Source organism: Trachurus trachurus (genome assembly GCF_905171665.1).
Source record: "Trachurus trachurus genome assembly, chromosome: 4".
Taxonomy (NCBI): Eukaryota; Metazoa; Chordata; class Actinopteri; order Carangiformes; family Carangidae; genus Trachurus; species Trachurus trachurus.
The window spans coordinates 34,962,643-34,974,571 of record NC_139898.1 but is presented as its reverse complement, the minus strand read 5'-3'; the positions used below and the strand labels follow the sequence as shown (position 1 = coordinate 34,974,571).

Below are 11,929 nucleotides of genomic sequence, written 5' to 3'. Positions count from 1 at the left end.
GAGTTCCAACATGACTGAGCTAACTGGAGTAGTTTCATGTCGTGTCCCACAACGGGAGGGTTTTAACAGCTGACGTCCTGCTGTTAGCTTAGCTACCGCCGTTAGCTTAGCTGCCGTTAGCTTAGCTACTACCGTTAGCTGTCCCTGTCAGCTGAACCACTGATGCTTTCTAGACACTGTGATTCCCCCAAACTGAATAAATACAATACATAGCAACACAAAACACACACACAGAAATAGTAATGTTTCTTCAATCATTTCAGATTTGTCTAAACGGTGATAGGGCGTGAAAAATATGATATATAGCTAAACTCTCGTTTGTTACTATTGATCTCATTCAAATGACGTGCTGGTTTTCTACCAGGAAGTAGAATGTAAACAACAAGGAGATTGGGTCTATAGAGTTAAACTTTAAAACACTTTCCACTAAATTAATTCAGTTTGCATTTACTGCTTTCTACTAAAAATCGAGGCTCCGATTCAGAATCATTTAATGTTCAATGTTCAAGCAATCCACCTTTTTCCGAACGTCAAAACCAGAAGCCGGTCGATGCATTTACCGCGACTATTGAAACCATGGAAACGTAGCTAAACATACAATTCCACCGGAAGAGCAAAACCGGCTTACGTTTTTGACGTTCAGAAATGACCCCAGGACAACACAAGGGTTCATATTTCTCAATGAACTTCTGTAATTGACTCAACCGACCAAGACTAAAATAAGAATGAGTCTCACTTCCCCTTCGCCTGATGAACCACAACATTGGTTTCAACATTTCATTTAGGGAACATTTAACCTTTCGCTTAGCGAGGCATCAGATTGTCTGTAAAGCTCACCCATGAACTTGTTTGTGTAACAGCGTTTTGTTATTTATGTGTCAGGAGCAAGAATTTCCTGAAACAAAAAATTAACAATAGAATTTGATAGAAAATTAGATTTTGAGACAGATTTTACATCTCAATTTAAATTCATACATTTTCCCCCTGATGATCCAGTCTGTCTCATTTTATATATCAATTTATATAAATACATATAGCACATAATATATGTGTATAAAATGTATTTTATGGAATATACAAAATGTTAAACATCAGACACACACACACACACATATATATATATACACATATATATATACACAATATTCAACATTCAACAAAGTGCTTTCATTCTTCTCATTATTAATATTATCATTATTATTATTATTAATAATAATTCTATTGATTATTGCTCTGGTCTATATATATATATATATATATATATATATATATATATAATTATTATTACATAACTGCTGGAAACCAATCAACTCCCTATTTAATTTTCCTTTATTAGTGACATTTTCATTTCCACGGGTTTCACTGTATAGACCAGAGCAATAATCAATAGAATTATTATATAATTGTACACATTTGTCTCAAAGTGAGCTTCCTCAGCACCTGATTTCAAATGCACTCAAAATAAATAAATAAGAATTAGCTAATTATCATAGCAGCCGTTGATAATTTGCCAAACTTTGTCGACCAGTGATGTGCAGTGCTCGACTGTCTGAACGTCACAGCCGCTGTCAGCCACATCTCAGATCATTTCATTCTTTTGTTCCATACATTTGGACTTAATGCAGCGAATGCAGCAGATGACCAGACCCAGAACACCGACTGCAGCAACGATCCCACAGATCTTTAATCCACACGTCAGCGCGTCCTGACACCAGCTCTCAGGAGGAGGGGGGGTCGCTGGAAGGAAAAGGGACAGGTGAAACCCAGCGATCTCATGAAATGCTCCTTTAATCACAGTTTAATCAACATCAGTCTCTGGGAAATGATACATAAGCCGACCGATCAGCCAATCATCACTCTCCTCACTGGAGGAAGTTTCGGTTAGAGATTTTTGTGTTTTTTTAAACAGACAAAAAAACTTCTTTAAAGGGATAGTTCAACATTTTGGCAAAATGGCCCATCACCATAACCCCTATAGTCATAGCAGTAGGTTCATTACCTTTAATTGTCGGTGCAAGCTATTTTTAGAACGGCGGAGCAGAGCCGTGAGCTGCTCAGAGCTACGCTACAGAGGCTCATTATGGGATTTCTTGGTTTCCCTCATCATCAAACTCATCAAATACACAATCCAACAACTCCACAACGCTCTGGTGGACAAGTTGTGAGCTGCACATTCACCACGCTATGAGATAATAACACTTTAATTTTTTCTTTTTATTTAACCTTTATTTAACCAGGCAAAATCAATTAAGAACAAGTTCTTATTTACAATGATGGCCTGACAAGAGGCATAAGCTTCTTGATGGGGGGGGGGGGGGGGGGGGGGGGGGGGGGGGCTGTGAGGGAGAAAAGATAGGTTAAAAGACAACACAACGTTACCACACAGAGTTGTTTTAGAGGGAAATTCATGCTAAACCGCTGATGCGTGTTGCCTTCAGGGACAGTTTTTCATCAAGCAGTCTCTGTATTTCCCTCTAAAACAACTCTGTGTGGTAACGTTGTGTTATTATCTCATAGCGTGGTGAATGTGCAGCTCACAACTTGTCCACCAGAGCGTTGTGGAGTTGTTGGATTGTGTATTTGATGAGTTTGATGAGGGAAACCAAGAAATCCCATAATGAGCCTCCGTAGCGTAGCTCTGAGCAGCTCACGGCTCTGCTCCACCGTTCTAAAAATAGCTTGCACCGACAATTAAAGGTAACGAACCTACTGCTATGACTATAGGGGTTATGGCAATGGGCCAGTTTGACAAAATGTTGAACTATCCCTTTAAATAACATAAACTTGATGACCTTGTGGCCGCATACTCGTATATGTATTTATTATGTTTGAATAGTGCGGTATATAAAGTACACTACTGAAGTGGTGGTATGTGGTACGTGCTTGTTGTGTCAGTTATTGCACACAATGAACACTGCACTGTGTGTTTATCTAAGCTGCTGTTTGTACAGCGTCTTTCATATCATTTTCTTCATCTTCTTATCAGGCCGTTCACTTCTCAAAGAGAGTTGTCTCAATGAGTTGAGAGTCAGATTATACAAATCCTGTGGTTTAGCTGCTGTTGTGATAATGATGTGGTTATACATTATCTCATTAATTCATGTGTCAGTGGTTAAAACCACAGACACTAGTGATTAATGAAGACTTTCCTTCATCTGGTGACTCACCCGTCGGCTGTGGAGAAACCAGCTGCTCTGACAGACTCTTGCAGTCAACTGGAAAACAGGAATCAGAAACAAACAAGTACGTTGGAACGTCGTCTGTCAATCATATCATAGATTTATTTCAGGTGATTTAAAGTGAGGTTTTAGTTTGTGGACATGAGTCCGGCCCATCAGACTATTAAACTTCCCTTAAAACTCAAAAGTCCCTCAAAAGAAAAAGTGAATGTTTCCATCTGTTTCCAGTTGTGGTGAGGAAGTGAGCCAGCTGGTGCATGTACATTTTTTTTTTTTTTACTGAAATTGTGTGATGCACATGGTGTGCACTGGGTACTGTGTACTTTTATGTGTTTCCTTTTTAGAGATGTACTTTTTAATGGTGATATTTATTAGAATTCCCATTTTAATGATGTATTTATTCATTTTCTTACATGCAACTAGCAGACTTGCACACAGCTGTCAACTCTCTTTCTTTTCTGGTTTCTCTGTTATGTTATGTGTGTGTTTGTGCTGTTCTGCTGTTATGTGTTTGTGTTTGTGCTATGAGCATGGTGTGCGAGCCACCAAATGGAATTGCCCTTTAAGGGATTAATAAAGTAGTCTTGAATCTCGAATCTTGATTCTCCAGTTACCACAGAATGAGCATGAGTGCTCTATTTGTACTCTACTACAGCACTGAATATGAAACATAATGATGTAAATACTCTGTGGTTTTATGGTTGGTGTCAAATATTTACAATTTAAAATGTTGATACACGTAGCTACAATGAAATATTGAACCATCACAAAAAAGTTTTTCCACTTCACTTAAAGGTCCAATAATGTGATTAAATTAGACTGAAATGAGCCGTCAGGACTTCCTGTGACTTTGTGATGTCACAACAGAGCATTCACCCAAAGCCCCGCCCACCGTCCAACAACAACTTGCAGGATGTGACGTCTCACCTCTGCAGTGAGATTCCTTCCATTTCTGCAGGACGAAGAGACACAGAGGAAACAATGAGTCAGAGCTGAAATTAAACTTTTGAAAAGCTTCATTTTATAAAAGTCTGTTTGTTTTAAAACCAAAGATGTTTTGTGGGATTGTTGGAGTGTGATGTGATCTTTACCCCTGAACAGTCCTCGGTGTAGTGCAGGTAGTCCCGGCAGACCCTGGTGACGATGGACCGGTCGGTCACAGTCTGGACCAGGTTCTTATCGAAGTCTTTGTTGTAAACAATCGCTGTTCTCTGTAAAATAAACACACGACAGACGGTTCAACCACCAGAGTCTGTTTCCAAAGCTAAATGATTATAAAAAAAGAAAGGAAAATAAAAACAAAAAATACATTTCACATATATCTGTTGGAAACAGACAGAAAGATTCTAAACTTATTTTTAAACACTATATAACTAACATACATACGATCATACAAGGCAACAGAGCAACAAACTGGATGTAAATGAACTCTCTCTTGTTTGATATGGATGTTCAAATGATAATTAGTGTTTTTTAAAATCTGGACCTTATTTCTATCATAACATCCCATCATTTCCTCCCCCAGATAACTTTGGTGTCATTACGAGTCGTTCAGATGAAATGAGCTCCAGCCGAGAGGCGCGTATATCCGTATAATGGAGTCTACAGGGCAGCAGAATGCAGCCTCTAAATAACACATTATCTGCAGAGAAACTCCTTCATTTCACCAAGATTTAGTTCTGATAGGCTAGTGCTATTCCCCTCTGAGTCCGGGGTTAGCTGTTATCAACATCCGGGGTCTGTAGGTTGACCTACTGACCTCTGACCTGGATGATCTCATCTCTGAGCTTGTTGCTACCGCTAATGCTACGGTTCGTTTCTGTGTGTTTCTGATTTGTCAGAACAAAATGAGCAGCTGGATGAAGTTCAGCTTCCACAGGCTTCCTCTCCTCAACCTGGACTCACTAAAGCTCCGGCTGGTTGAGATAAAAATGGACCCGAATGCTCAGAGATGACATCATCCAGGTCAGAGGTCAGCAGTCAGAGCTCTGAGTCTCAGCTCAGTGTGTCCCACTTACGTTCTGGTCCTCCCATCCTTGGACACATCCGGGCGGAGCGTGGAGCGGCCGGGACAGCTGGTACCGGAACGTGTCTCCAGCTTCTGCTGTGACGCTGCAGAGGATGATGGGAGGAGCAGGTAGAGCAGCAGCTGCAGACGGCTGCAGCACACACAACACAACACCTGCACACAGACACACACAGACACACACACTTCAATACAGATGGAGTTTGGAGAAGGAAAAGGGAACTTCAAATTTCAAGGGCAGGCCTGGAGTCACCAATTTTGGCGAGGATGCATTTTCTGTGTGAGGAATTCCCAAATCAATATTTTTTCAAACTCTAGTTAAGTGCAGCAAAGGACAGTGTGTGGTGAAGCATCAGCGAACACCTCCACTGATCAGATATTGATCAGATATTGATCAGATATTGATCAGATAATGAGCTGCTGTGTCAGAGATAATGGAGCTGGTAACAAGACGACAGCAGCACAGCAGGTTTGGATTAGCCAGTAGGTGTGTGTTGTATTATATACGATGTTAAGACACGACGTGGAGGCCAAGAAGGGGAGTGGCACCGATGTTCCCCTCTTTTTGAAAAAGGGTCAAAGTCACAACTCCACTTCCAGGTCTGGCTGCAAAAACTGCATGTTCCCTGGATTCTTCTGGGGAAAAGTGGGGAACATGGGGATGACCCCCCAAGAACGACCCGACGCAAAGCAAAATTTTGGTTTATAATTGTCGTGTCTGTCACATTTGTGCGTTGCGGATCAAATCCCTCATTCATTGTGTCTCCCAGAAACTGATAAAGTTGTGAGCATTAGAGGAACTGGTGACTATGAATTGCCTGAAGTTGTAAATGTCGATCTGTCCAGGTTAAGCCCTTGCTCTTTAATCCTGATCAAATAAACTAGGGCGCCCTAAGTGACAGATAATAATGATACACACTGTGTGTGTGTGTTGAATGGAGCCCTTGGGAGTGGCACTAAGCGCTTGATAAGCAGCTGGCGAGCAGCCAGAGCAAATCAAAGGCTCATTTACAGGTAAATATGATCTCACTAAGGGCCGTTGATTTACTCCACCCTGAACTCTTTATGGGAATTAAGTCGTAACATAACAAGAATGAACAACTTTAAATTAAAGTCATAGTTTTCAGAACAAACAGACAGAAGTGCAGCTGCTCCTTGTCTTTACACAACACAACTTTATTCTTCTTTCATGTTTTTCTCCCTCAGTTGCTCCCACTGACATTTACAGTGTCACATCTTTATTGCAGCTTTTATGATTATGATATGACACCATTAACAGTCATTACAAGTGTTAAAATTTCCATCTAACACAGTGTGTGATTTCTCTACTCGCCCACACGTTTTCACATCCACATTCAAAATAGAAAACACAACTTGATGCTGTCAAGGAACGACACCTCCAACACTTTCACAACAACTTGACTGTATTTCAGGGGATCCACCTGAACGCAGATATTTGTTGAAATGATGACACGTTTACGATAACAATAAGGAAAAGATCCTTTTGGATGAAGCTCCGTTTTCATTTGGACAAGGCCTCAAGTTTGTTCAAAAAATGTTCAAAAAAAGAAGCGCTTCGTGGACTCGTTTAAAATAGAGGTGCTCTTTGGAAAGGGGTCGAGGATGTAGGAAGACAAAAGAAAAATTCCAAGGCACTCTCTTAACTCTAAAATGCCTTTATTGAATTATGGCATGGTTGAAATGACAATTAAAAACTCTGACGTGTTCTGGCGTCTAGCCTTCATCAGGGAGTCAAATGGAGTAGGACAGGAACAACGGTTCTTTTATACAAGTGTTTATCCCAAGACAAGTGTCCACCTGGTTGACACAACCCAGAGTGGGTGTGGTCGCCAGCCCATTAAAGGGACATACCCATAGCCCAGGCCTCAACTAAGCTGAATGAAAGAATAAGGGAAAACTGGAAATAAGGGAAAAGGATAAGGGAAAACTAAGCTGAATGAAAGAATAAGGGAAAACTGGAAATAAGGGAAAAGGATAAGGGAAAACTAAGCTGAATGAAAGAATAAGGGGAAACTGGAAATAAGGGAAAAGAATAAGGGAAAACTAAGCTGAATGAAAGAATGAGGGAAACCTTGCAAGCATTTGGCATAGACCACATTCCATCTTCTATACGCAAAGGCTATAGACAAAAGCCCTATTTGCACGGGATTAGTTTTACCTGGGGACGTCTGGTGATTTGTAAATTACCCCCCCCCACGTCTGTGTTTCTTGCGGTGCATTCGCACAGGATAAGTGAAGTCTGTATTTTTACTAGAATTTACTGACATTAAGGCTCTGATATGACGTCAAAGCTGCACGTCGTAACATCCTCTGCTGTCACATCCATGTGCAAATGAAGCAAATGTAAATAAAATGTCAAAGCAGCAACGTGACTTCGCAACAGTAATGGGCCGTCACGACATCTGTATTAAAAAGCCGCATGTCAATATCCTTTTTCGAATGTGTCTCCAGCACCGATACGAGCCTGTGTGTTTGCACCTAAAACGCCTTCGAAAATGCCGCTCATAATTTCCACCGCAGCCTCCATGTTTCAACCCGTAGCTACAGTAGCTATGGTTTCAACCAGGGAAGTAGAAAAAATGCCCCTCAATTACTGAGATGCAGATTGGCACGGGACTCGTTTTACCACAGGACGTCGGTCTTTGGTGAAATATAGTCGGTCATTTGTGGTGGGAATTTTTACTTTACAAATTACTGACATGGCGCATTCGCACGGGATTAAGATCACAGACGTCCTCTGCAATTATTACAAATGACCAGAGGTCCCCAGGTAAAACTAATCCCGTGTGAATAGGGCTAAAGAAAACTGAATCAAAGGGAAGTGTTTTGGATTTATAAGCTGCAGGCTACAAAACATCCGGGCCTGAATGAGGACTTAGACTTCACTGCTTTCCTGTGAGTTGGTTATGTTCTCTAGTTTTTTTTTCTTGTTTATGTCTGTTTATTATTGTATTTATTTTATCTAATGCTGTGTTTGATTGTGTGGTTGTATCTTATTTGATATGATGTGTTTCATCTTTGGTATCTGTTGGCATGTTCATATCACTGATTGTTTTCCCTTATTCTTTCATTCAGCTTAGTTTTTTGTAGGTAGGTAAAAAGGAGTTGTGTGGTTGATGCCAAAGGAAGGTTAGAGACGGAGGAAAGAGGGGAAGTCCATCAGTCCTACCGGGCGGAGTCACTCTTGGTCTGTGGGAGGAAACAGCTGTGATGCAACAACATCCCACTGCACCACCGCAACAACTTCATCTGAGGCCAAACAAAACCATCACTATGACAGAGAGCAGCTGCAACAATGTGTGTGTGTGTCGACAGTCACGCGTCCAGGTGTGAAAACCAAACCATCTGAGCTGAGACTTAAGTTGTTTGATTTGTGAAGTTCTAGAAACAGAAGAGCAACAGGCCGCTGAGGCCTCGACGTGACGTCTCAGTCAGAGCTTCACTAACCGCAGTGAAAAACACAAGTCAGAGCCTCTCACTCATTTTCACATTAAAAAAAAAACAGGAAGCGACTTAAGGAAGGAGTTACTAAAAATGACACCAAGAGAAAAATACTCTGATTTTCATGTAAAAAAAAAAAAAGAAAGAAAAAAGCTCTGGTCATAACTAACTAATAAACAATCAATAATTGTGATGTACTGATCTGCATATGAAATATAGCTACTATAGGCCTATGTATAATATTTGTTCCTCTTGACAAACAAGGGCCAGAAGCCCACACCAAAACTATTAAAACCAACGTTTTCATGGATAAAGAAGCTGAACAACGTAACCAAGAGAAGGATGAAAAAACCTGTGTTTAGTGTGTTTTACAGCTGATTGAAGACTGGGTCAGAACCGAGATGGAAGGTTAAACTCCACTCTCTAATCTTATCAAACACCTGGTATTTTGATATTTATTTTTGATGCCATCAGATTCAGTGGTGTCATGATGATGCAGCGATTCACTGCGTTTCCTTCGGCTCAGAATGCACTTGGAGAAAAGCTTAATTAGAAAAAGCTGTCCATGGTCCAAGGTTGAATATGAGAATTCCCGTAATACACACACACACACATACTGTACACACGCCGGAGCAGCAGCAGCCTCCAGCTGTGTAAAACCCAGAGTTAGAGAGAGGAGGTGGTTTCCATAAGACACTTCTCCCCCCTCCTCTCTGCTCTGGGTGTGTGTGTGTGTGTGTGTGTGTATGTCTTCCTCCTATCTGACTTGAGAGTAGAGGAAAGTCCCAGAATCCTTAGCGGCTAGAGAGACGACCAGTTCTACACCTCAGAGTGGCAGATAGATAGAGACTAAATCACCACAGGGCCGGACGGATGGACAGACAGATAGATAGATAATTGATCCCAAACAGGGAAATTACAGTTTGTGTGTGTGAGAGTGAACAGTGTGTTTGTTATAATGTGTTTGTAATGATAGTGTTGTTCTAAGAATGAGCTGATGATTGACCATTAATAAAAACTTTATGAGAGACACACCCAAACACACACACACACACACACACACAGTAGCCTATTTCACACTCTTGCTACTATTCATTACACAGGCAAGCAGGTACAGACTGAGATGCCGACAAGATCATTTCTGTGACGACATGAAACACAAACAACACGAGCTGTAAATCAGCTTCAACCGCGGTCTCTCTCTCTCTCTCTCTCTCTCTCTCACACACACACACACACACACACACACACACACACACACACACACACACACACACACACACACACACACACAAAGAAATACACGCACATACAAACACAACCTCACGGACACGCACACACACTTGTTTTATGAGCTTTGCAGCTGCCTCATGAGGAAACTGTAGCCTATCTGATGAGTGCGGTCTCATTGCAGATTCACCTTTTTACCCCCCCCCCCCCCCCCCCCCCCCCCCCCCCCCCCCCCCCCCCCCCCCCCCCATACGCACTTTTCTCCGTCATATTTGGGCTCTATAAAGCCTGAACCACCGACCTCCTATAACAGTAGATTCAGGGAGCAGACTAACTAAAACATGGTCAACTAGGCTGTAAAGCTGTAAAGTCTGAGTCTACTGTTCATTACTGTTTACATTACATTACATTACATTACTAGTAGCTAGTTACTGTTCATGGTCCATGTTGAATTTGCGACATAAAGAGAGGATGGATTTGAGGTCCTGGTTTAAAAGTTTGCCGCAGTTCCCTTAATGACTCTATATGAGCAGCCATCTCTCTCTCTCTCTCTCTCTCTCTCTCTCTCTCTCTCTCTCTCTCTCTCTCTCTCTCTCTCTCTCTCTCTCTCTCTCTCTCTCTCTGCCGTGGACACACACACACACACAGCGCTGTGAGCGGGTTGGACATGGGGGGGGGGCATAGATGAGGGCTAATTGGTTTCAGCAGCTTGCATACTGCCACAGTACAAAAACATTTCGATTTAACCTCCTTTGAAAAAGGATCAAGTTGGATCAAGTGAATAAATACTAAACACACAGGCTGCACATGTTGACCAATAAGATGTAAGAAGGAGAAAAAGAAGCGCACGTGCCATTCTCTAGTTCTAAGTGAACTCACCGATCATCATCATCATCATCATCACCATCACCCCGACTCCTCCGGTCGTGTTAGTAACCCTGCTGGACATCACGTTGCTGTCGCTTCACGGTGAAGATGAAGCCCGTCGGTGTAAACTTTTCCCGGTAAACTAATGTCTCTAGATGTTGATCTAATGTGTGTGTGTGTGTGTGTGTCCGTGTGTGTGTGTCCGTGTCCGTGTCCGTAACCGTTAATGTTGAGCAGCGTTACAGCAGCAGCAGCTCCGGTTCCTTCGCTCCTCTGACTGTGACTGAGTCCGCTCGGTGACTTTTAAAGGCTTTAATACGTCACCGGGGGGGGGGGGGGGGGGGGGGGGGGGCAGTGGTTTTACATGTGGGCTGTTCCAAAGTCCTCTCTCTCCGTCTCTCTCCCTCCCTCCCTCCCTCTCTCCCTCCACGCCTCTCTTTCTCTCCCTCCCTCCTTCCCTCCCTCTGTGTGTGTGTGTGTGTTCGCGGGGAGCGCAAAAGAAAAGGAGCGCGACGTTGCAGCCCCGCCCCCCGCTGAGGAGGAGGAAGAACTCAGCTGTGATCCGAACCGAGTCGAGCCGATCTGAGCCGAACTGAGCCGAGCTGGTTCTGTTCTGTTCTGGTCTGGAGTCTCAGAACCATTGGGTCTTTCTGGCCGTTCACACCAGTTTACGTAAAGCAATGTAAAGTGATTCACAGTTTTACTTCCTCCACATGGACTATCTATCTATCTATCTATCTATCTATCTATCTATCTATCTATCTATCTATCTATCTATCTATCTATCTATCTATCTATCTATCTATCTATCTATCTATCTAGGCCTATCTATCTATCTATCTATCTATCGAGCTGAGGGGAAAAGGGGCAAAGCGGTGGTAAGGAAACAGAAACTATCTGCCTACTGTGAGTCTGTGTTCTGAAGTAGCGGCAGTAGCCAATCACACAGCGGAAACCATGTGACGTCCTGACAGTGTAACAGCTGCACAATATTAATATTAATATCAATATTAATATATTAATGTGTCTCTACTTTGATATTTAGTCTTTCCTGGTGTCTCTAGAGTTCAGTAAAGTGAATGAGTGAAGATGATGATGATGATGATGATGAAGAGTGAAGGCTTTTGCAGCACTAGTTAGTTACAGTAGGACTAAAAATAACCTA

General features: G+C 42.1%; 1 protein-coding gene across 1 annotated transcript; it reads right to left on the bottom strand.

The window, feature by feature from the left end:
* Positions 1-1,319: 1,319 nt before the first annotated feature.
* Positions 1,320-11,013, bottom strand: LOC310984260 (uncharacterized protein). The gene is made up of 7 exons (XM_083969423.1): positions 10,834-11,013; positions 10,777-10,797; positions 5,198-5,361; positions 4,271-4,390; positions 4,107-4,131; positions 3,168-3,215; positions 1,320-1,737 (listed from the first exon to the last, which is right to left on the bottom strand). The coding sequence occupies exons 1-7, from the start codon at positions 10,844-10,846 to the stop codon at positions 1,580-1,582; spliced, it is 549 nt and encodes a 182-aa protein (XP_083825549.1). The 5' UTR covers positions 10,847-11,013; the 3' UTR covers positions 1,320-1,579.
* Positions 11,014-11,929: the final 916 nt, after the last annotated feature.